This window comes from Siphateles boraxobius, unplaced genomic scaffold (genome assembly GCF_051911475.1).
Source record: "Siphateles boraxobius isolate OS27281-9 unplaced genomic scaffold, OSU_SipBor_1 66, whole genome shotgun sequence".
Classification (NCBI taxonomy): domain Eukaryota; kingdom Metazoa; phylum Chordata; class Actinopteri; order Cypriniformes; family Leuciscidae; genus Siphateles; species Siphateles boraxobius.
Genome location: NW_027509193.1, coordinates 16,399,601 through 16,425,807, shown reverse-complemented (window position 1 = coordinate 16,425,807; position 26,207 = coordinate 16,399,601). Strand labels below are relative to the sequence as shown.

Sequence of the window (26,207 nt, the reverse complement as noted above, 5' to 3'; positions counted from 1 at the left end):
TATTTAGTGAACATAAGGATCCCTTCACACTGGTTTTGCAATTAATTGTTTTTTTTTTTTTCCTCCTGGCCAAGGTCAAAGTTTTCTTGATTGTAGTATAAATCAAAAAAAAAAAATTTGTGAGACTAATGCTTAAAACAAGATAAAAGCCTATGAATTTGCCAGTGGGGTGTAGAAAATGAACTGACACTACTGTAGAAAAGTTTGGGGTCTGTACGATTTGCTTACAGAGGCTACATTTAGCTGATCAAAAATACTGTAAAGTTTTAAATAACTTTTTCTTTTTTAATTTATTCCAGTGATGGCCTGGATTAGGCCTACTCCAGTCTTCAGTGTCACGTGGTGCTTCAGAAATCATTCAAATATGATGATTTGCTGCTCAAGAAACATTTCTTATTATCACAATTAAAAACACATTGTGTTGCTTACTATTTTTGTGGAAACGGATGTTTTTTTCACATTTGTTGAATGAATAGAATGTTCAAAAGAACAATATATTTTATTTTTTGTAACAAATGAGTTTTTACTAGAAGCAGTTAGAAGCAGTTAAACTAACTGCAGGACAACAATATGCAAGTGCTATGACCCTTCTCAGTTTAATCTAACGCAGTACATGTCATTTTTTATATATTTTTTTATAAATAGAATAGAAGAGAAGAGAAAGTTATAGAAACATCTACTCAATTTTGTGGAATTTAAACATTGTTTCGCCAAAATAGACAAATTAGTTATAGTAAACAAGCACACAGTGGTCTAAGATTTGTAGAACATTGTGAATGGCAGCCGTTCAAGGTACAGATCGCATGAAGGACTAGACGTTTGGCATCATAATTATTAGTAAGGTCAATTGTTAGTAATAGTACAAGGAAGTCTTATGATTATCACGACTGAGTCTGGATCCGGAACAAACCACTGGTCCATCTCATTGATTGGCGTATTCTTAGTCTTGAGTGTTTGAAGCTAACGGTCTTTTCGTCCACCCGCTGCTAGCAGTGACATATAGTGTAGCGTGCAGAGCAGAAGAGCAGGTGAGGCATGCGCAGAGATCCGCCGCAGCCCTGCATTGTTAAAGTGGGACCTAAAGAAACAGAATAACAAATTCATGCTGCATGTCGAGCTGTAAATAATTTAGTAGGAAGCTGTCCACTGCTTCGGCTTGTTTGGTTTGCTGACAGCCATGTTTAATAATACTCTTATTTACTGACCCCAGAACTTATAAAGTAGCGCTTCAGCGAGGACCTAGACTTTAAAGAGATTTGAAGAATAAAAAGTTCGCTATTGTGCAGAGCTGTTTGTGTATTCAATGACTTGAAAAAAACAAACAAATGTGCTGTACCATAGTCTTCAGGACTGTTGGGTTTTGACAGTTTGCCACTCTTTGATCACTCAAATTTCTGGAATAAACCAGTAGACAGAGTTCACAGTAAAACCGGGACTGTAATGGGCTCTTCCATGCGGCATTTCGTGGCATGTGTTGGGACCTCTGAATTTTTTAAAGACAGATTTTTCCACTATGAATAGATGCGGCATGAAGACAGTGTGACTATGAATATATTTTCCCTAAGAAATAGATGGGGGTATTAATCAGAATTATGGGAACAGTTGATAGGCATGGAATATAACTTTGATCCATAAAGATGAGGTGACATTTTTACGCTCACCCATCTTATAATTTATTAAAGAAATGTTAAATTTGACATAATCGAGTCCATTATATGAATAACACTAAATAAGTTATTATATCAATATCTAATGCCTAACCTTATATCATTTTCATTGCCACACATATTGCATGAATTATTTCTCAAAGAACAAAATATTACTTTGGAGTGAGAGTGAATCCTTGGGATTAAATTTTGAATATTTTTATTCCTGTTCCTCTCTGTAGATGCCGGAGAACACGGTCATTGCACAATTTTGCAAGGTCTTTCATCAAAATTGAGTGAACCTTTAAGCTAACCTTGTAAACAGAAGTTGAAAAATAAATAAACTCAACAAAATGTAAGCCACACAGTTTTGAATGCTCAAAAAATGATTTCTGTCAGCAATAAATAGTGCATTTGGAAGCTTGCGTGAACAGATTTCAAGCAAAAAAGGCAGATAAAGGCAGTTGATGACCACGAGAGTCACGTATATAGCCACGATAACCTTTATACATTTACCTTTGAACAGTTTACTGTATTTTTCATAGGTTTGTTCTGGATGAAAATATTGTGGAAAACCATTAGCAAAGCTTTATCATAGCATGCCTATTACACATTATTTGATGCATACTGTATAGCTACTCATAATTAAATATTTGCGGTTATAAAACACATTAGTCATTGAAATAGCCTATTTTTTCCATATATTTCTATAGCCTACATGCTTGCAGGTGCATGTGGACGCAATTAAGATAAGAGCATAAGAATGATTTCTGAAGGATCATGTGACTGAAGACTGGAGGAATGATGCTGAAAATTCAGCTTTGCCATCACAGGAAAAAAAATACATTTTAAAATATATTAAAATAGAAAATTGTAATAATATTTAACAATATTACTGTTTGTTTTTTATACATAAATGCAGCCTTGGTGAGACTTCTTTCAAAAACAATATACACTTTTGACAGGTACTGTTAGGATAAAGAATAAAAAGTCTTTATATGTGTTTGTCTTTACATTAATGTAATCAGCTTCAGCTTATTTGTGGAACTTAGACAGTTTGTGCAGACCAGCAGAAAGGATGTGAGAGTTTGATGTGACAACGTCTTTTAATTGTACTATGAATTACAGCAGTCCTTTTTTAAGCTACAGGTCACCACTCGCACCTCCGATCTTGTCAGGCACGGATACTCATTTCCATTAAGTGCGGCCTGCACACAAGACTCTGGTGAACAAAGGTTTAAATCCATTTAACTTCTCAGCTCTATTTTAGAAATAGCAATTCCAGCTCTGTCACAAGCGCAGTGGAATGACAGAAAACACTGCCTATCTGAATTAAAGATAATGAAAGATCATTCTGCAGCTACAAGCAATAGCCTGTGATGATCTCCCACATTCAGTCGGCCTTCTTTTTTTTTTACTCAGACAGAACATTGTGTCGTTCGTAATTCCTTTGTTGAACAATTAATGAGTAATGGTGGAGAGAGGGGGGTCTCAATTGAAATATTCTTTTGCTGAGAATGTTCTGCTACCCTTGGGTATTTATTTTAAAGTTTGTGTTTAATCACACAATCTCGACCATGATGGTTGTGACAGGTAATTTCCGTAATGCCGCTGACAGAGATGGATTACATTGGAGGCCTATTTGATCCCATGCTTTTGTGTGCCGGTGATAAGACCAGGTAAGGGTTATCTTAGTATGAGTGCTGGCACAATATAGCTACCTAATAAGTCCCAGGGTAATACAGTGTGAACGTTGAGGGAGTCGTTGTGCACGACAAGAAGAGTATAGCCTTAAATAAAGAAAGAAAGACAGACAGAATGAACGAGTCACATTTATTGGTGGGAACAGATTCAGAAAAAACGTGTGTCAGTATTTTTTCATTCGAATTTTTTTAGTCAGTAGTAATTTTTGGCCATATTGGACATTTATACCCTTAGTTTAGGCATAAATCTAACAAAATGTATTGAGTCTTATCCTTAAAACATGGTGGTGGGTGGTGGGTGGTGGGTGGTGGTGGAGGGGGGGGGGGGGTTCTGTAAAATTAAATTTTTACACAATCAATTAAATTGGTTTTAAATATTTAAAAATATTACTAAAATAGTGCTGCTACTAACATTCAGTATTATTATAATACATGTATTAATATTAATAATAATTAATTTATATATTTTTTAATTAAAATATATTCCATCTTACTAAATTTGTATTAAATGTATGCTCTCAAGAAATATATTTTATTTTTAGTTCATGATATTTTTGAATATCAAGTAGTACAAGAAAGTCTTATGACTTGAAACAGCAAATTGAAAATAAAATGTTTTCATAAATTTGGATTTGCTTTAAAATTTTTAATTTGCACTTCATCTTTATACTGATGAAGGCCTGTAGTTATTTTAAGATTATAATAAGTAATTAGTTTAAGACCACAAAGTTTTTGACCACAAGTGTTGCTGGCTTTTTTCTTTAATCCAAACACTTTGTTGAGTGGGTAAAATTGCGTCAGTTTTACTTTTTCATATTTATCGGTGGTAAGATCCAGTGTGTGGCTATTTCCTGTTGTCTCACACTCTGAGAGAAAGTGCAATGCATTCCATACATGTGTGAAACCTTCATTGGAATGCATCAGATGGCTACCGCAATAGTTTTTTATAGGCGTCTCATTGACTTCAATGATATCTAGGTGCTCGCTTTTCCTTTAAATTGGAATCAGTGATGGAACAGTTGGAATATTAATGCTTTTCTGAGTCGTTTAGCATTTATGAAGCTATGGCAAAGCAACATGAGTCCCATTGTGGACCTCCTGTAGTGTTCTATCTTCTCTGTGGTGCATTTAATAATTGGTACTCATTTTCATTCCTGCCACCCTAGTAGTTCAGCAGCTGGGTAATTACTGCAAGCCAGCTTTAAGACTATGCATGTCAGTTCTGTGTGTGTGTGTGTGTGTGTGTGTGTGTGTGTGTGTGTGTGTGTGTGTGTGTGTGTGTGTGTGTGTGTGTGTGTGTGTGTGTGTGTGTGTGTGTGTGTGTGTGTGTGTGTGTGTGTGTGTGTGTGTGTGTGTGTGTGTGTGTGTGTGTGAGTGTGTGTGTTCCTCAACATGTTTGCCAGATAATTTCACCCATTTCTGTCGGTCTCCTCGCTTTTTTCGCATTTCGCAATTCACTTATTAACACCTTGCATTATTTGTAACACACAACATCGTGTTACATCACATTAACACGAGAATTGCATCCCTCAAGAAAACTTGCACTCAAGAAGTGAATTTATCTCTGTCCAGGAACATCTTGATCCCATTTGCCCCGGGGCGACAGAAGGCTGAAATCTCCGGTCAAGGCCTGTCATAATAAGACACTGACATGATGTGCAGATGTAATCTACGGGCTGTTAAGCTCATTGTGCATTAATTTGAGGAAGCTCAGACCTAAAGTTCTTTTTATGCAGCGCTGGAAAAGAGGATGTTTCTTATACATTGACATAATTACTCAGGAGACAGTGTGCTCCCTCAATTAACACTGCAGGGAAAAGTGGAATTGGCCTCTTTTTGGATGTTGTGGCAGATTTAAGGACCTTTGCGGTGAGCAAACAAATGGAAAGGCCTTTAATGAGCAGCAGGAGTTGGACTAATATGTTGGAAAATTTAGTACGAATGATGGTTATTTTAAGTAGTGAGGTAATTGATGATATTACGGGAGAATGTGGTGGTTGGAAATGGAGGATGTGAATGGATCATTTGGAGTTTTGTAATTGATTTTGCGCTTCAATAAAGGGGTAGTTCACCTAAAAAAATTATAATTTGTAATTATGTAAATGTCACTCCAACCCAACTATTTTCCAATGTAAAACAGAAGTTATTTAAAAATAAAATGCTTCAGTGTTTTTCCCCCCCTGGGTGTCCATACAATGAAGGTCAATGGGGTCCAGTTGACTTTGTTTGGACCCCATTTATTTTCACTGTAAGGAGTGGACTGTTGAAAATCAACTTCTTTTGTGTTGCAAGAAAACAATAAGTGATACAGGTTTGGAACTACGTAAAGAAGAATAAATTATGGCAAAATATGAATTTGTTTAGATAAACAATGCCTTTATAACATTGCTAATACAGTATGCTCAGTGTAAGGCAAAATCTTGCAGAAGTTTATTTGGAGTTTGCTTCAGTCGGAGTGTGATGTCTGTAATGGTTTGCATCAAGATTTAGTTCTGTCAAATCTCATAAAACATCATGATGGCGAAGCCGGTTTGTTTGCCTGTACATGCTAAAAGTATAACCGAAGAAACGGTACCATCTGTCCTCCTTTTAGCAAGACTGACTGGCTCAGAAGTTGAGCACAAACATCAGACATTTTGATATAATTTGCCAGCTGCTGGGTTAGCTGGCGTTTGAATTACAGGTGCCGCGGCGGGTTGGTTGTGATTTGAATGAGCAGGGCGTGTCTCAGAGCAGCAGCTGATGATTACAGGGAGTGGTCTCGGGAGACGAGTACTCCTCCGATTGTTCCCTACCTCACGCTGCCACTTAAATGAAGGCGAGTCCCTCCGGAGGGCCTTTGCTCTTTTGCAGTCTTAATAAGGAAGTGGGAAGCTAATTAATGATATGCTAATGACTACAATGCAGCATCCCTTCACAACACTTTCTCAATATTGATGTGTTTGGACCCGCTGTTGTATTATACTGTAAATGGAGACGTCTTTGAAACTGAATCACTTAAAATGTACCTCTTTTTCTGAAGGGGTTACAGTGTTATATAGATTTTTGGTTTGCTCATAGTTTTAGTCTTTTTTATGAAAATGTAGTTTAACTTCATTAGTAATATTTTATCATTTTATATTCACTGATTTTAGTCAGTTTTACTAAGAATTATGTCTAATTGTAGTTGACAAATTTAAGCTATTGAAGTTACATATATTGAGTACACCATTATAACATTGTGAATGTTTATGCAGTAGTTATTCATTGTCCATGCTTTAGTGTGTCGTTACAGAAAGTAGAAATTTACAAAAGTGACATACATATTGATGCACTCTAGCAAGTAACTTAGGTCAAGATCACTTGTACATTTGTGCCATTTTATGCAGATGCAAGTTGTAAGATTATGTTTATATTGTGCATATATCTGATTAATCTGGTATGTATTAGATGCGCTTCGGTAACTTAATTAATCCAATAATAACGCACTTCCATTTGCCAGTGTTCATTCATTGTTCATTGTTCAGCTTTAACTCGCGCAGCTCAAATGAATCAGTCCCTGACATTATTGACTACGACTGGAGTATTTCTTCTTCAAAAACATGCTAGTTCATTCTAATATTATATTTGAAACGGTTCTTATTATAACTGTAGAATCTATCCACTAATAAATATAGAATGCCCACATGAATGTAGAACATATTTAGGCTGGAACCCTTGTACTTCTATTATCTCACTGTTTTTCATTATTGGTGTGAATCTTTCTTTACGTGTGTATCTCTTAAAAAAAAAAGAAATTGATTCACTCGAATCAAGACAGCGGCATGCTCAGTGGCGCGGGAATTTCAGAGCTCCACATATTAAGCGGTTAATTAATGGACTCCTGTCCTCGCGCCTCAGTCGGATCTGTGGTGGAGGAGGCCTGCACGTCAGCTCTGATGGATCGTGGATCCGTCAGCTCTGAGGCTTTTCCTGTTGGTCGGTGCTGAACCGTTACTTCATGTGACAGCCCCTGGTCCTGTCAGAACGAATCGCCCCCTCCTCACGGGCTCTGCAGCAAAGGAAAGTGACACGTTAATGGAAGCTAAAGCACTCTAATGGCAGTGCCTGGTGAAAGCACGGGGAAGTCATCCACAGCGTTTGCCCCAGCTCTCTAAGATGTCGCTCCGAATCGGTGTCTGGGCGTAAAGAGCACCTCCCTTCGCCCCGGCCCTGTCCGCAACCCTTCCCCTGTCCCCATTTTTACAAACATCCTTTTAGTGTGTTGTTTTTTTTATAGCCTGTATATATTTATATATATATATATATATATATATATATATATATATATATATATATCTGCTCTGGACCTTTGGGGTTTCGATTATGAGCTGAAGAACTAATTGGTAGAAAAACACTTCAGCATTACTTGTTATGATTTTAGCACCCACAAACATCTAATTAGCACTCTACCGCTGGCCTCCATCTTTTCTGAGCGTTTGTCTTCTATTTAAAGGATATTCTGTTTCCATGGTTTTTATATATAGGAACACTGGAGGAGAAAAAAAGGAGAAAATAGACAAAGAAGAAAAGGCACTGATTCTTTTTTTCCCCACACGTTTCCACAGAGGTGATTAACGGTGAGATGGGATTGTTTTTGTTGCCAATTAAAAAGACAGCAAAGTCTTAATGCATCGAAATGAGCGCAGATCAGCAGCTGCTGTCAACCCAAAGCTGGGGGTGGACAGCTAGCATCTCTGCAGCTTCTGCTCTAGGTAACCAGCTGTGTGGAGGTGCTAAGGATCGCTTGCCTCGTCCCACCCAGTAATCAATTTGCAGGCCCCTAGCACAGACAGCAGCGGGGTAACAAACGACTCGCATTTCTGTTGCTTCCAGACGCACACTCAAGTGCTAATGAAAGGCAGTCTCAGCTGCCATGCAATCTGTCTGCACTCCTCATTGCCCCCGAAAGTCCCCCATGCATTGGGCCCATTGTCTCCGCGCCGCCGTATTTTTGCCGGAGCCCCATCTGTTTCCGTAATTACTGTCATGTAAACTGACTTTTCCAAATTGTGCGATGTCCAAAGTAAAAGAGCGGCAAGGAATCTCTGATTAGCCTCCCGGCACTGATCGTCACTGATGCGGCCGTCTGTGGCGTTTGGAAAAGTGTCACATATCAGGCGACGGTTTGAATTCCTATGCAGAGCGTGACCGTGCAGAGTTTGTGCCCTTCTATTTCCAGCCCAAAGTAGAGAAAATATATCACTCCTATTCGGTTATGGTGTTTTTTTATTTTATTTTCCTACTGGAAATGATTGGAGAAGTTGCCTGCATTCTCCACCAACCGGGAGAAACAAACAATACTATTTACAATGAGTCTCAGCCATCACAGTCTGAACGCCAGGCTCATCGGCCCGGCAGCCCGGCTAGATAATGGCTGATTTTTCTGCACAAAACCCATCACACTGTGGCTGAGGATGTTAGCCATCACCCTGACTTAGGATTTACATTAAGCAAGCCGGGATCGTAATGAAAAATAACACTAACAATGACCAAACCGGCTCCCTGCAATCCACCTCCATGTGACTTCATCAATCTTCCCTACACGTTCAGCACCTGCTGCAGTCCTGTCAACTTCCTGACACGGGGTGGAGGCAGCCAGTCCTTCCTTATTAGTCTGTCAGCGATGGTGATGCTCACATCGGGTGCACAGCCTGAAATGAAGCCCGGGCCTGTAGCTCAGCACCCTGCTACTGAAATACACCCAACCTGATCCTAAATGACAATGTGGCAAGCACTGCCACAGCTCATTTACTTAGACACTCGGAGGGATCTAAACACGCCAAAAGTTGCGTTGCACCTCCGAAGCTGCCGTGGTTTGTCGCATACATCTGAAAGATGTGTTGTTTGTCATATGTATATGGATTTCCTTTGTCATCTCTTTCGTGTTTTGTCCTCTAAGTGGGACAACAAGGTGATATTAGTTGTCGTTTTGATCGAAAACATCACAAGTACGTGCTGGCCTGTTTAGCAAAACGCATCTCCATCTTTGACTTTGTTTTCCTGTTGATGTGCGTTTGAGAGCTGGCCATGCATTAATAATTTAAAAAAACATATTGGAAAAAACCAACCATGTTCCCTTTTAACAGCAGAGTCAATTGGTTGTGGTGTGGTGGGAAGCAGTCTGCTTTTAGAGAAACACAATTCAAGAGGAGGGATTTGTATTCGTGTTTGTCATATTTAACTGATAACGCCACAACAGACGCAGAGCGTGTATTGCAAATGAGCAAATGGCAAGGCAAACTAAGTATTAGCCACTGACACGTTTTTTTTTCCTTCAGGTGTAAATGCAGCAGGTCCTTCTCATTAGTGTTGATGTGTACCATGGCACACAATAACAGTTATTACATCGAGCTCACTTCTTCTGTCAGTTACTGATAAAATGTCAGTGAAATTCTATCTAAACCCTAAAAGCTTGAAATAACCGTGAACTGTTTTCCAGCTCAGGGTATGATTAAATTTTATTCTCACCTTAAATGTTTTCTTCCTTATTCTAGGGTGGTTTCTATTGTTGTTGTGCTGTTATATAAAAGCACAGATTGTGAGAAACTGTCATGATCTGCTCTGAGAGGTTGAGGATCCAAATGCAGTATTTATTGAACAGGGTAATCCAAAGACGTAATCCAAAGTACAGGCAAGGTCAAACACAGACAGGCAGTCCATACAAACAAGTACAACAAGGCAGGAAACACGGGCCAAAGAGTAATCCATGGAACAGGGAAGGAATCCAAAACCAAGAGACATGAAACCAGTGAGAATGCTCGGAATTTCAGTGTAACACTAATCAAGACTTCGAAGATAATGGATGAAAAAAACAGGCTTATATGGGGTGAGCTAAACAAGATAATGAGATAAATGAGACAGGATAAAACACAGGTGAATGTGATAATGGATGAAGAGTCCGGGCAGTGGGTTATGGGAGATGTAGTTTGTGAGGGAATGACAATAGTCTGATGTGGAGTGCCCTCTGGTGGCTCTCAAGGGCACTCCAGATTATGACCATAACATATCCCCCCTCAAAGGAGCAGCTTCCAGATGCTCCTAAAATTGTCCAGAAGGGAGGTGGAGCGGAGGTGGGCCTGGGGGCGGGTTGGAGGGCCAGGCCCGTGGAGCGGAAGAGGGCCTGGATACCGAGGCGAAGCAGGCTGGGCCGGCGGCCAGGGCGGAGCAGGTGCTCTAGGGGCAGAAGCAGCCATCTTGTCTGAAGACACTGGCGTAGACACAGGTGTAGAGGCGTCCATCTTGTCCGAAGACACAGGCGTAGAGTCGGCCATCTTGTCCAAAGACAAATGCGTAGATGCTACCATCTTGTCCAAAGACACAGGCGTGGTGGCGGCCATCTTGTCTGAAGACACAGGCGTGGTGGCGGCCATCTTGTCCGAAGACACAGGCGTGGCGGCAGCCATCACGGGGCGAGACTCTGGAACTGCGGCGGCCTACTTGGCTGAGGCATCATGGGATGGAGTTGATGTGTGTGTTGCCCACACACACACAATATGCCCACACACACACAATAGCCGTGGCCATGATGATCAGCGCTGTATCATCCGGAGCTGACTCAGGCACAGCGGCCTCGGCGTGAAGAAGCTCAGCTCGGCAGGCATGACGTGAAGAAGCTCAGGCTCAGCGGGCATGACGTGAAGAAGCTCAGGCTCAGCAGGCATCGCGCTCAGACGCTCAGACTCGGCATGCATGACATGAAGACGCTCAGACTCGGCATGCATGACATGAAGAAGCTCAGGCTCAGCAGGCATCTTCACTGGACATGGTGGTGAACATGGTGGGCCAAGCTCTGCGGCCACCAGCGCTTGGTGCATACTGCCCCCTCCCAAAAAATGTCTTAGGGATACGTCCTTAAACTCCCCAAAAGTGAAGGAGGAACCAGTCAAATGAAGGGTATAATCTAGGAAGTCGCTCAGTGATCCTCGGGGACCATCACGGATTAAAGTGGATTTTAACGGGTTGTTGAGTACATAACAAAAGAGGTCAATGAGAGCATGGTCTGGGAGGTTAGTGAAATTGGCAATACCTAGGAAGTCCTGAATGCGGTCCTCCAGTGAGCGAGTTCCTTGATGAAGGCGGACGAGACGTACTGCTGGATCCATAGTGGCAAAAACCTCACGGGCAAAAGAGTAATCCATGGAACAGGCAAGAAATCCAAAACCAAGAGACATGAAACCAGGGAGGATGCTCGGAATTGCAGTGTAAGACTAAACAAGACTTCGCAGATAATGAAGAAAAACAGAAAAATTACATAAGAAAACCAGGTTTATATGGGGTGAGCTAAACAAGATAATGAGACGCAGGTGAATTTGGTAATGGATGAAGAGTCCAGGCAGTGAGTTATGGGAGATGTAGTTTGTGAGTGAATGACAATTAGTCTGATATGGAGTCCCCTCTGGTGGCTCTCAAGGGCACTCCAGCTGGTGACTGTTACAGAAACGATTAACAGTGGTAATATGGTACGTTTGGGTCCATCTAAAAGTAGAACAGGGCCAAATATTTTTTGGTCCAAAATGTACTTTCTATCCAAAACTATTTACTTACTTTTCAGAATTGTTCCTGGTCTTATTGTGCACGTTAATCTAAAGAAAAAAAGAAAAAAAAAATCATAACTTTCATCAAAAATGTATTAACTTTTCGCAGCCTCTGCTGATGTAACCAAGGCTGTGCAGGTGGGGAAAATAATATTCGCCAATAAAATCATGTTTCACTTGACACAATTTCAACAAATCCCAATGGATACTGTGAATTCCCGCCTTAAATTTCATTCAGCTGGTTTCACTCTCTAAGTATTTCTTAAAGGGAGAGTTCAGACAAAAAATTAACTTTCTGTCATTATTTTTAACTCTATGTCATTCCAAACCTGTATGACTTTGTTTTGTTAATCACAAAAGAAGATATTTTGAAAAATGTTTCATTCTTTTTTTATGCAATAAAATTAAATCAGCTCCAAAGTCATTTTGGACCCCACTGACATTCATTGTGTAGGTAATATACATTATTCAAAATACCTTGTTTTGTGTTACTTGGCAGTTAAAAAATGCCATACAGTAACAAGACAAGTAAATAATGACAGCATTTTCATTTTTCTCAATTTCATTGCAGACATCGTAAATCCATTTTATTTTTAAATGTCAATATCTGATGTAGAAATATGTAGTAAATCATTATCCTGAAATCTTAACCAGTTTTTCAGCATGGCAAACATCAGAGCTTTCTCTCATTTCATTATTAATAGAATTGTGCTATTCCTAATTCTTTGGATGAATTTGACATTAGGTGTTCTCACAGTGCAAAAGGAAAAAGCACACAAGCTTTAGAAACCTTGTTGCTTCCCTCCAACCTCTCTCCTCCCCCTCTTTCTGCCCATCACAGACAGACCAATAACACAATGTACACAAGAAATCTGAGAGAGAGCCATCACTGACAAACAAAGAGATAAACGAGGTTTCTCTCTCTCAATATGCAGTCCCTGCTTATTTATTCAGTAAAGGCGAAGACAACAGACGCACTGCAAAGGGCAGCCATGCCTCATCACATGTCAAAGGCACAGTGACATGCAGCAAAATAAACACTACTATCTGCAATGAAACGCTGACCGAATCCTCTTTTCTTTCTTTCTTTCTCTTTTTTTTTTGGAAGATGCACTGGTTGATGGTCCAGTTATTATTTTGTACTCTGTAGCATCAAGAGAGGAAAAAGCTAGAAGAAAGAAATTCAGGAGGAAAGGCCGAGAAGACGTCTATGGGTGGGGAGGGGGAAGAAATGGTCTTGCCTTCAGGCTATGAGAGGGGTGGAGAAGAGAAAGAGTAAAATGGAGCAAAGCAGTCTGCTGCCCTCTCCATAATACATGTCTGCCGGCTCCTCAGAAGACCGTTTTAATTACGGCCCCTCGTGCAACATAGAAAAACATTGATTTTTATGACTCTGCTCTTTTAAAGTAACAAGGATATGAAATCTTGCTATGGATTTGCAAGTCACCTTAGGTTGAAACATGGTGCAAAGAGGGGGGGGGGGGGGGGGGGGGGGGGGGGGGAAGATTAAAGAGAAAGAACACGAATAATTCAACTTTTTTTTCCCCCCTACTGTATCTTTGCACTTTCTGCTTAGACCTTGGTCGGCCTGTCGGTTGAATATCAGTTGTATTTAACATTAAACTTCTGTTAATGAATTTACAATAAAGACCTTGCTGCTGATAGGGAGATAAGGCCAAAGTGATGTTAAAAGGAGCATGTTGAACAATAAATTCAAACATTTGTGTGTGGTTTAATTAATTATTTAGTGCCTAACATTTGGCCTAGTGCACACAAAAGCTCTTTTATGATTTAGATAAGCATACTCTCTTGCGTTGGCCTTATATGTCTCAGTTTGCTGAACCCTTTTTGTCCTATTTCCTTTTCACTATAGTGTTCAATGATATGGCTCATTCAAAAAAATGTTTTCCCTGATTTCATTATATTTTAACAGGCCTTTCAGTCATTTGGTAGAGCACTTTTTGAGGATGTAACTCTGTGAGTGCTGTATGTAATTCACAGAAATCATTAGCTATCACTGCGGTTTACAAAAATACAGTTTTCACCATCAGCATTGTTTCCAGGATATAAGCAGTGAAAATCAATCATAACGTGGGATTGTGTTTGTGAATTTTTTTCAAAGGCAAGCATATTTTTTGATGCAATAGTTTCAGAGGGCTTCTGGATCAACTAAATAGTAAAATAGGGAGAGAAAAAAATAAAATAAATTAAAACATAAACCAAATGGTCCTTAGGTTCAGATGGTTCTGCATTGATCTCAGTGAAATGTTTTATTTATCTATTTATTTATTTGAATTCTGAAAAATAAAATCTTACAAATCAAACATGTTTTTGATGACAGTGGTTGTCTATAGCAATGATACATTTATTTTGAACCTTAATGGACATTTCAACTGTTAGAGACTCATAATAATAATGATAAAAATAAACAGTTGGGTCTATTTTTAAATAATAATAAAAAAAAGAAATATTGTAATAATTGTATAATCGAACCAAAACGTGCTAAATAAATATATATTTATATATTTTTTTTTCTAGGTATACCCATTAAATGGGTTAAATATTTACATTTTTTTTGTAAAATACAAAAGAATACCAAATACCAAATACCAAATTAGCATTAAGTCAAACCCTCATCAATTGATATCACAGTCAAATGTTTTATTTTGTAAATGTGGAATGGTAAATTGTGTTATAAGTGATTATAAATTCACTAAAGGTATTAGGTTGGACAGGTCTTCCTTAAAGCACAAAGCATTACAGACTGATATGAAATGATTTTAATGGAACACAAATGTGATGGCAGATTGTTTACGTGGCTGAGAGGTTCATTTCTGTGCGCATGCTTTATGTGGCGCCATAATAATAAATTATAAGAACAATTCAGTTTCACGCAAGAGAAAAAAATGGAGAGATTCCCCCACCCCCGTTAAAAATGAATGTGTGATTTAGGATTGGCCCCCGCCCCGCATCTCTTCGCCTAGGAGATTCAGATGCTGCTCAATGAAACAGACGGTGCGCCCGGACTCTTCTGACAGCGAATGGAAAAACAGATCTGCTTCAACTTCACTACGTCCAGTCACCAACTCTCGTACCTCTTGCCTGTGATCAAGTTTATTTACAAAAGCGAGAAACGTGCCAAATAGACTTTCGTGTGAACTACAAAGTTGTAGTTTATTACTGAAATCAGACAAGCGCTGTGTTTTCGCTCACCACCGGGACACTCGTGCTCGCACGTTCACATTCGCTTGTAGCCGGTTATTCTGCCGCGTTTGCGCACCCTCCGTGGCTGCTTCAAGGTTCATAACCGCAGCCGATCCTGCTAAAGCAGTCTTAACGAACCCGTGAAACTCGGCGGACAGGACAGGACGAGCGGACGAAAACACGATGCAGCATCCCTTGACGGGCGGAACGTGCGTCGCCCTGCCGAATGTGGACATGTGTCCGCAGCTCTCCTGTGCCTTGACTTTCATGTACTTACAGCAGGTGAGTGAGCACGCGCACGCGCGCGCCAACGTTCCTCTCCGAACCCGCGGAATAGAGTGCAAATATGAGAAACGCGGTTTGTGGCAAGCCGGCTTAACAAGTATTCATTTGAACGAATGCATTTCCATGTTACTAGTATCTATGTTTTGTTATTACTAAGTAGGCTAATTATTCATTAGATGCAGGCGCGTCTATTATATTAAGATAGTCACTACTTCTTCATAAGGCACTAGTAGGCTATAGCCTACTTCCTTTGCTGTAGTTACTATCCCAAATCACTATCCTGTACAAGTAGTAGGCCTATATGTTGCAGACACTGGTGTTTATTAGACACTAGTATATTTCAGTTGTTAGTAGCCAGTTTTAATTGAACTTTAAAGTAGCTATTTTGACTAGTCATTGGCCTACTTATGACAAGTGAAAAAGCAACTAACTATTGAGGATATTTTACTATGAAATGTTAGTCATAACAATTGGGATGGTTTCTCATAAGCTTGTAGACTAGTAACTATAAAATACTAGTGTAAAAATGGAATTCATACTAGCCACTAGAGATAGCCTGTTATAGAATCTATTGACTTTTCAGTTGGGAACTTTTGAAACTGAAAAAGTTACCAGCTATGACTGGATCACTACTAAAAATAAATTAATAAGTGCTAGTAACATAAATACTAGACAGAAAGGAGTGAAAGTTAAAGGGGCTTGCCACAAACGGTGTAAGTGGAACACATATGAAAGTGGACAGTGTGGTAAGAGAGGGATTTTGTCTACTAGTGTAACTGTTGGTCATGAATCTTTTGAGAAACATCTGTCGCTATTTAAGTTTGTGCATGATCAATTTAAATAAATAATCTGCCATGTCATCCGTAGTCTTAAAAGTAGTCTATATATAACCAAGCATCCTAAGGTATTTTAAAAGAGTGCAAGCTGATTTTCCACGTCTCGGGTTGAGGTGAAACACTTCATGGTTTTACCGTGTGATAAACAATTCTGCTGACTCTTATGACTTTGCTACATGATATCCTCATGTGCTCAGCATATTGTGTGTGCATGTCTGTTTAATGCCTTTTGCTTGCCTTTTGTTATACATGTACAATCCTCTTAATTTTTAAAAAATATATATAATTACACTTATTAGATCATATTTAAATCTCTTTTATGATTAACTTGGTTCATGCTGCAAAAAAAAAAAAGATTTTTAATTTAGAGTCATTAATGTTCTAGACTACACCCTTTGGGCATCTTTTCATCCCCTGATTATCTGATACACTTCAAATCATCAGTGCCTTTTCCAAACAGTGAATCAGCTCCTAGAGTGTTGACAATTCAAGGGGATTTATCAAATCAAAAGTTAATCTATGGAATCGATCAGTCTTCAGATCCTATATGCCATTGCATGTCTCTCTCCAGACTCGGCGTGACTGAGATCAGTGATCTCATTTAACTTTCATCTGTCGCACCGAGCCACCATTAACCTTCAGTGACACCTCTAACCTTTGTCTTATCCAATAGAAATTGCATTCCATGTCAGTTTAATTGCAAATACATCTGAGTGATAAATATATTTTTTTCTAACAAAGAGACAGCTTTTATTTCTCTAATCAAGGCAGAGTATGTCAGTCATTCATTTCTATGGGAGAACAAATGATATTTTAACTTTATGATACCTTGTTGCTTAAGGTGTAAATTTATATCTTATTATTAATTATCAATTTTAATATTTTCTTGCTATTATCAAAGTTGTTATGGATTTTATAAAGCAATTCATTTTTTAGTTTGGTTTTTGTTTGTTTGTATTTGGCTAAATTTTCTTTTCATTTTAGCTGGGATGTGTGTTCTAAGGTCATCATGACATAGAGGTTGATTGATTACTTGATCTTTATTTTTCTGATTCTCAAATATGTATGTGCCTGCACAAGCATTTCTGTTTTTGAGTGTGTGTGCGCACACATTCATGTGTGTTGAGTGAACTGGGAATCTGGGTCTTTGAGACTATTTATAGCTGAGATGCAAGACATTTTGAATACATCTCACTACAGCTGGGGTCTCATTCAGGACTAGGCACAGACAACACGACTATGCTTTTTGGGGGGGGGGGGTTTCTCGATTTGATTTCTTTACATGTGGGTCACGTTACCTAGCATGCGGAACAATGTTGTCTAGGAATAACTTGTGTTTGATTGTGCATCAGCAGGGCCACTTAGTTCGAGTGCTTAAGGAATGTTTGCATCCATTGGTAGAATTATTTTCATCTATGCAAACTAATTACTTCAATAAAACAGGAGCGTCTCTTAGCGACAGATTCAAGTCGAACAGAGACGTTTAATTATTTGCCTCTATTTAAAGTCACAGCAGTCAGTGCATATATAGCATATGTTATCCCTATGTAAATGTGTGCTTTTCCAAGCACATTTTACCAGTGCTATTTGTTTGCCTTCACCCTCAGGACTATGGCGTTTTGTACAGTGCTTGTGTCAGTAGCGGGGCAGGTTTAAGCAGCTGCCAGTTAGACCTCACCTGACCCTTAAAGCCGGGGGCGTCCTGCACCCGCTCCTATCTCCCTCCTGCCGCAGGACCCCGGCCTGACCTGGAGTGGGCGGTGTGGGAGGTGTGGTCACCTGGTCTTCACGGCTAAAATCAATCCGAACCAAAGTCACATGGCTATTGCTTTCTTTCAGCAGACCTTTTACAGCCCCCATCTCACACTCTCTCTCTCTCTCTCTCTCTCTGCTACTCCCATCTGTGCTGACTATGCGTAACTGCTCCTCTCTCTTTCCTTCCCATTACATCTGCTCAGTGCTGTTCATTTATTTAAGTACTAGCGCACCCATACACCATCACGCCTCCTGGACACTGCTTTTCACTGTTTCTTTCTCAAAAGGCTCATGCACATCACAAACACACACACATATTCATTTAATTCATTTTTTAGTTCTGTTAGAGAGTTGAGATTCTATGGTAAACACTATAAATAAATAATATAAATTATATACTAAATTAAAATATAAAAAAATGTATAAAATATTTGTAAAATGAAATGAATTATAATGATTATGCATTTTTATCCAGCTGTTATAACCTTAGACCACATGGAGTGTTTGTACTTTTAAATTCATTATACATTATATAGTTCAACAAATAGAACACCTTTTACAGAACCTTTTTCATATTTATGAAAAACTTGAACCTAAAATCTTTGTTTTTATTTTAAAAAGATCAATGTACTTATGTGTCATCCGCTACCTATTATAAAGCAACGCTTGCGTCAATTTAAAAAGTGCTTCTTTATTTCTTTATTTGGACTTTTGGCTTCAGCATTTGTTATTCGTTTATTTATTTATTTTCAATCTCATCCAAAGAGTAGTGTTCAGAATTCATTTAAATTCAGATTCAGATCAAAATATGGTAAATGTCATTATTTCATTTTTTTAAATAATGTTGGAAATGCACTTTTTTCCCCCTTCAGGTTAGAATGACACTTAAAGTGATTGATACTGAATTTCAAAAGTATTTAAAGTGTAAAAAACAAGGAGATGATTAAGAGCTCAAGCCTGAGAGTGAACCTGTCCTGTCATTGTGCTGGGGTAGGTTTCTGAAAGGGCAAATATGCAGAGAGTGATATATGCGTGTTCAAACAAAGACAGTGAATTTAACATTTAACCTTCAATTTGAAAACCACCTCCGCTGTAGATGTTTTGTTTTTAGGGCTAATCTCTGATCTCTCGATGCTTTAAAAGACAACCAGAAAGTTTAATTTCTGTTGTTGCATGGCATTGAAATATATCCTTGGCTCTTTGTATAGCGCTTCATTTGTTCCATCCCTTTCCCATCTCGCAGCCCTCAGCGAGTTGCTGAAATGAGAGATTGGTCATGTCATCAAGTCCTGATGAGTTTTCAAACCCTTCAGTAAGCATTGACAGGCAGGTAAAGGCCAGGGCTATTGCGTTTGTCATGGGCCATGATTCTAAATGATCACATCCTTTTGTCTGCTCTGTTTGAATGCTCTTAGTGGAAGTTGGTTATTGCTTGAATGCAAACAAGAGGGTAGTGAATGTCCTAGGTCATGTGTGCGTATTGTGCACCGGTGCATGGCCCTCTGGGAGAGAGAGATTGAACGAAAGGAAGAATGAGGTGGGAGATTGCTGAGGGATGACAGAGAAAAAGAGAGAGAGGCAACGCGTGTATGGAAATGGGGGCGGAGACCATCTGCCGGGCCTTGCTGGGCACATGTGTTCCTGTTTGTGTGTTTGTGTGTAGAAGAGTGATTAGTCTCTCACATTCATAATAATGTCTGTTTGCTTTTGCAGCTGTTGCACAATTTACCAATCCTGTCCATACCCCCCTTTTTTTGTGTTATTTTACAGTTCAGTTGAAGCATCTTTATAATGGTATTGGATTTGTTTTATTTCTGGAAGACCATGTGTGATAGTGTTTTCAGTATGATGCCGTAATATGTGCATTTGTCATACCGTTCTGTGGTCAGCCCTCATCCCTGTTGACTGTTATTAACAAAATACCAGATCTGTTTCTGTTTTTAGCAGTTTTAAGGATGAAGTTATCAAATAAATTATAATGTGCATTAATGCAAAAATATGTCATTACTCTAAAGGAATAGCCAATCAATGTGCAATCGACCTATTTGTATTTAGTTGTTTAATTATATGGAAAACTTTGGCCTTGCATCAAGGTCATAACCATGTCTTGAACATCGGGTGGGACAAAAAAAATTGCTGTGGGATTGGTGGTGATGCTGTCACAAATATAATGGCCTTTTTTTTTAAAGGAATTAAAGAAATAATAAACTTAGTAAAGTCATTCACATTCAATTACAAATTAAATAAGTGATATTGGCTATTTTCAATTCAAAACTGAATTTAACAAAACTCGAATAGTTTGCCTCATTGGACATTACTTTCATTTCTGTCATAAAATATGTTTAGCTACTTACATCTTACACTCTCTCACACTCTTTCACTATGTAAAACTAAACGGTCATGTTGAAATTTGCGCTTGGTTTTTGTGAACAGTAAAGCCTGCCGCCTTTGATTTGATTGGCCATCTCAAACATTTTGAGTGCTGTTTTGATTACTTTTTGTCATCCTAATATAAAACAGAGAATATCAAATATTGGGGTGGGACAATTTGACCATATTTGATTATTGGGTGACGTCTCTGTCAATGTCTATGGTGTTCACGGCCCTGTTTCACACAGTTTCTTTTTTTTGTGTTTTTTTTGTAGTATCTCATGTCATGAGTGCCTCATTTTTACGATGCCTTGTCAAGTAGTTCAGTTGTGCCTTGAGGCTGCTGATGTCTGTAGTAGCAGCTGGGACTGCAAATCACAGACCTGCTTTGATAAAAAAATATTGTATTACTGAATTTATGTAAGTGATTTTTTTTTAGTTAATATCAATCAATTAAAATGTTACATTGACAGCTCATTTTTTATTATTACTATATATCATTTTGATATTTAAATAAAGAAAAGTAAAAATATCTGAGCAAACGTAAAATTAATATTTAATTCTAAGATGGCATTGAACTTCTATGGCTAATGAATATTAATACCTTAACTTGACCAGACAGTCTAGGAAGACTACTGTAGCCTACTTTGCAATCTCAGCTTTAACAAATGAATATTCATGAGCTCAGTATTCGTCACATAGTGATGTGATTATCCTCCCAAACTGCTATATGTGGTCAGCTCAAAAGTGGTGTGTCTAGGTTTAAAAGCGGCATCTACATCAATGTGTGCTGACTAACAACAACGTCTAAACCTGCATATAAGACTGAAGACATAGAGCAAGACGGAAAGATGCGATAGACTGATTAAAGCGAGGCAGGAAAGCATCGAGAACAGAAGCAGACAGAAGCAGAAAAGATTGAGCCGAAGCCCCATAATGCGCTCGTGTTCGTGTTTGTCTTCTGGCTGCCTCAAAGCAGTGTTGGGGAAAGTTACTTTTAAAAGTAATGCATTACAATATTGCGTTACTCCCCCAAAAAGTAACTAAGTACGTTACTTAGTTACTTTTTATGGAAAGTAATGCGTTACATTACTTTTGCGTTACTTTTTCTCACCTGCATGGGCTTGTTTGTTTGTTTTTTAATAACAGCTAAAACAATCTATTTTTGCCAATTGTTAAGGCCCTTTCACATCAAAAGTTAAATGAATAAGCCTAAGGCTGAAGGAAATGCATATTTACTGTAGACGGCGCCGCTCAAACAAACCTTTCAGCTGCTGCTGTAATTGATTAAATAACAATAGGATACAGGAGAAGGAAGTTCAACACTCTTATTTCCAAACCTAATCTAAAGTCATTTTTGCTTATTAGTATGATTGAATTAGATCATTGTAGGTCAGCAGCAAAGACATTGGTTAATAAAGTGAGATTAAATACATAAAGTATATTTGTGTAATCTAACATAGTTAATTATAAAACTTTTGCACAAAATTCTGAGATTGCATTTGACTGTTTTTATTCATTTTGAGGAATACTGAATGTTTTTGTGCAAGTGAGATGAGTAAATGCATGTTCAATGCAAATGCACACAACACCTCACTTTATTTCTCTCAACATGGGGACAGGAGAGCTGTCAGTCAATAAATGTGAAAAAGTAACTAGCGTTACTTATTTGAAAAAGTAACTCAGATATTTTGTTGTAAATTGAAAAAGTAATGCGTTACTTTACTAGTTACTTGAAAAAGTAATCTGATTACGTAACTCAAGTTACTTGTAATAAGTTACCCCCAACACTGCCTCAAAGTAATTATCCAGCTGCTGAGCGGCCAGGCTCGAGCGATGTTTTATGAGCTTCTGTGTTTAACACATCCAAATGAACAAATGTCAGCTCCCGTCGTGCTGGTTAACTCTGTCCAGCAGGGCCTTCACTCAGCTGTGACAGGCCTTGCTTAATGTGAGCACTCCCTGCTTATGGTCAGTCAGAAGAGGCAGCGAGACCGGAGCCCGATACGGGGAGGAGGTGGAGTTGGCATGTTGAGGGCTTGCTGTAGATTATTACGGCCACTGTAATTGCTCTGAAATGGAACTGCATCCCAGCCAGCAGGCAGCTCATTAGAAACAAACCCCAACATATCAAGTGAACCTCAGGGAGCTGTGGAGAAAAAAAGAAAAGGAAAAAAGGCAAATAAAAGCAAGGCAAAAACCTGCATCACCAGCCTCCACATCTACAGCTGTGTCTATTCAGTTCCTAAAAGAGTTGTTCAATTATTCGGATCGGTGGGAAAAACTGGGACAGTTTTTTTTGTTTTTTTTCGCGGGGAAGGAGAGGGGGAGGGGCTGAAGTCTCAATAATGTTAATCAATATTTAATCAGATGCACGAATGTGGCGCATATAACAATATCAGGAAAACTCAGTGTTTTGCGCTATTCGTATCGTTCTTTCTGTTGGAAAAGTGAAGCTGGTAGTTGGTGTTAATTGTGTGCCGGAGAGAGTCTCCCGAGGAACGCTGTCAGCGCAGGGTTCTCGTCTCACTCACTCACGTCTGATTGACTGGAGCCGCAGGCTTGCGTCGGGCTCCTCCCTGGCCAAGGGCGTGCATACGGCCTGTTCTGCTCACAAGATAATTAGACAGGGAGCGATCTTTCCACTGCAGTGCCTGCCCAAACTCAAACACGCTGTACCGGCCTCCAGCTGAGCAAGATCTTTGAGTTTTGATCTCGGTCGCTTCATGTATTTGCTGATCTCACAAACGTACAAGGGGGTGATAAATTAGTTAGTCAGGCTGTGATTTCTAATGAGGATGCATCATAAAATGCAGTGGCACACTCCACTTCAAGCCACAGAAGAGAAGTGGCTGATATTGTCATTGCGCTTTTGTAATAAATTTACTGTGGAATCTTTCTCCCGGCATTCTCGCTCTTCCTTTTCTCCACTTATCTTATTATTTCCTACTATTTGTCCCTTTAGTGCTTTCTGACTTGATTTGTTCCGCAAGCAACCCTGAGCAGTGCAGAAAGCTGAGCGTTTTGACATATATTGGAGGTTATAAAAGACTGAAGGATGGGTGAAGATATCCGGGCATGGCTTGCCGATGATTCGTCATATGTATGTGCACGTGGCCCTTTAAGGCAAGTCAGTTCACACGGCGACCATCTTGGTAATTTCCCCCAGCAGCTATTTTGTTTGTCGGTAATAGAGTGCTGCAGGGATGACTTATGACTTATTTCGTAGGCCAAAACCCAGAAACGAGTTAGCATTCTAGCACTTCCAGTTCCATTGCATGGGTTTTTGGTTAAATGCTTGAAATAAGGTCTGTGGTCAACACAAGCTTAAGATATTTTCACATTTTATTCTCCCTTTGGGAATTATTATATATATATATATTTTTGTTTTGAAAAATCTGTTTCTAACAAGGGACTACAGAGGTTGTTGGGGACTTTAAACATCATCCCACCAAAAAGGAAAACTCATCTACACACTAGTCCACTTTCACGGCCTCATTGTGCTTAGAACCATGCTCTTGCAAACTATTCTAAATCAAACTTTCAGGAGAAATGTGTTAATTCTAATGTGTAATTTTAAATAAATACTAATAAGAGTTTTCGGAAGCTTAGTAATGGTGACGACAAAGGCACATGGCCATGGTGTAGTTTGTTTATAGTCTACGTTCAGCTTTTTAATTCTGGCAATTGTATTTAGGCTTTAATATCCATAAAAGTTGTTTTCATTTGTGAAGATTGTCATGATGAATGAAACATGTCAGAATCATAAACTTTTGTAGCTCACAGAGATCGTTTTCTGTAATTATACAAGCCAATAAACTTGGGTGATGCTAACTTCTGGGTTGGCCAACAAAAATACATCATCACTTCAGCACTCTATTGGCAACAGAGGTGGCCTTTGCAATTCGGAGGCCCGTTCGAACAAACAATTAGAGGCCCCCATGAAACGATGGGAAAAAAAATGAATGAAACTAAAACTGCCAGTAGGTGGCGGCAAATCATTGTCTTAACGATTGAGTCATTCAATCATTCAGTCAAACTATCCCTTAAAAATGCGGACTCATTCAGTTGCTCTGAGACGCGCAATGGCTTTACTGTGGATTTGTTGCAAAAACAGGCAAGGTTCCAAGTCTAAAATAAGTCACCTAACATTAACCTCTTGTTTACTGAACTGTTGTATAAAATCATTTGGCTATAACATTTGCAATTGTGCTAATATTCGGGAAAACAGCAACTATATATAGTTATAAATATTGAAAACAAGAACTCATACAAGGACATTTTTGCCATATACATTTTGATTTTTGAGTGGCATTTTTTCCCCAAACCACCATTAACTTCAGTGATGGCGGGGGGGCAGGGCTCTTTTTCGGGCGTAAGCGGACATAGGCCCCTTCTGATGCAAGGCCCGTTTCAAGTGAAACATAGCAAAGGGCGCTACTGATGGGCATACAAGTGCGTCTTTTGTGTATTTTAACGGGGAAATATAAAGTTGTTGTTTATAGTTAATTTAAATCATATATTAACTATAAACTATATTTTTCAGGCTGGACCAACTAATGTGCATGGATTTTGTAGAATTTCTTTAAAAAAAAGTGATTGACTCTTTTTAACTGTTTTATTGAGTCGCCATGTCTTGCGTTATGATCTGTCTTACACTTACATGGTCTCTGTTGCAACTCGGTAATATAGAAAGCCTTATTCTTGTTTGGATTTTTTCATAAACCCTGGTCATGTGAGACACCCGTATCCCGTAATGTGCTTTATTTGAGGTGACGGGAACGAGTGCAGAAGTTAATGTAAATGAAATAGATGGGGAGGAAAAGATAGTATGTGGATATTAGTAATTTGAGCAGGGAGGTTGTAACATGGCAGCTTGGATTAATTAATGCCCTGCTTGAGGGGAGGGAGAAGTCAGAAAGGCAAGCATAGGCAAAACCATTTTTGAGTCCTCTGCACCTTTCTGCATCTGTAATATGAAGAATGCCAGTTGAAATTTTTCATTTTTTATTTTTCATATATGTGATATTTAACTATAGCAGTTTGTAAACAATTTTTCAAGACACAATATGAGTCCTTTTCTGTCCGTCAAATTGATGAGGAGTCGTGTTTGGCACTGCTTTATTAGCAAGTCTGTCTTTTCAATTAAATTATATTTTGTTGGTCCCTCAGAGTTTTTGTCTTTTCAGTGTTTGTTTAAGAACTATCAATTCATATTCATATACAAACATTAGTATTCTATTTATGCTGCCCCAGAATGCACTGTGCGTCTGGTTTATTCAAGAGCAAGATGAATGTGCTGAGAGGAAAAACACTCCAAAGTCATTGATATTGGTGCATTATTTTGACATCATTATGTGACAGTTTTGTCTGAAACATTATGCCATTATTTATTGATACAGTATGTATTATATATTTTTATTAAAAAAACTAGATTTGATTAATATGTATATATAAAATTACATGTTATATTTTGTATTTATATATAAAAATATATGTTTTTAAATTTATTTATTATGTAAATATAAAATATCTAATGGAATTTTATCGGATAAAATATATTTCATATTTCATATATTGGTTCTGTTCTGTGACGGTCTATGGCCAGTGACAACTTAAAGCCATCACATGCATTTGAACAGTCCTGACAGTTGTGTCGTCAATCAAATGGCGTTCATGGCAGACATTTCACCAGGTGTCCATGGCAACTCATTTCCCTGTCTGGTATGGGATGAGCGGCCCGGCATTAGGCAGTGGACAGGTTCATCCTCCACAGGGCCCACCCACAGAGACGCAGATCAATATCTGCAGACAGCAGCGCAACAATAGAGAAGTCTTATCACAGACCCCAGC

General features: G+C 38.8%; 1 protein-coding gene across 6 annotated transcripts in view; it reads left to right on the top strand.

Annotated features, from left to right (window-relative positions):
• Nucleotides 1–26,207, top strand: part of rbfox1 (RNA binding fox-1 homolog 1) — a 158,156-nt gene that overhangs the window by 15,135 nt on the left and 116,814 nt on the right. For 2 of the 6 annotated variants that reach the window (XM_077212598.1, XM_077212592.1), the window contains exon 1: nucleotides 15,211–15,390. The exons of 2 other annotated variants lie outside the window; for them this stretch is intronic. In XM_077212598.1, coding sequence (XP_077068713.1) covers nucleotides 15,292–15,390 — 99 coding nt within the window. In that variant the 5' untranslated portion in view covers nucleotides 15,211–15,291. Of the gene's footprint in view, nucleotides 1–14,875; nucleotides 15,391–26,207 lie in introns of those variants that run through there. 2 more of the 6 variants (XM_077212588.1, XM_077212590.1) reach the window with 2 other exon arrangements.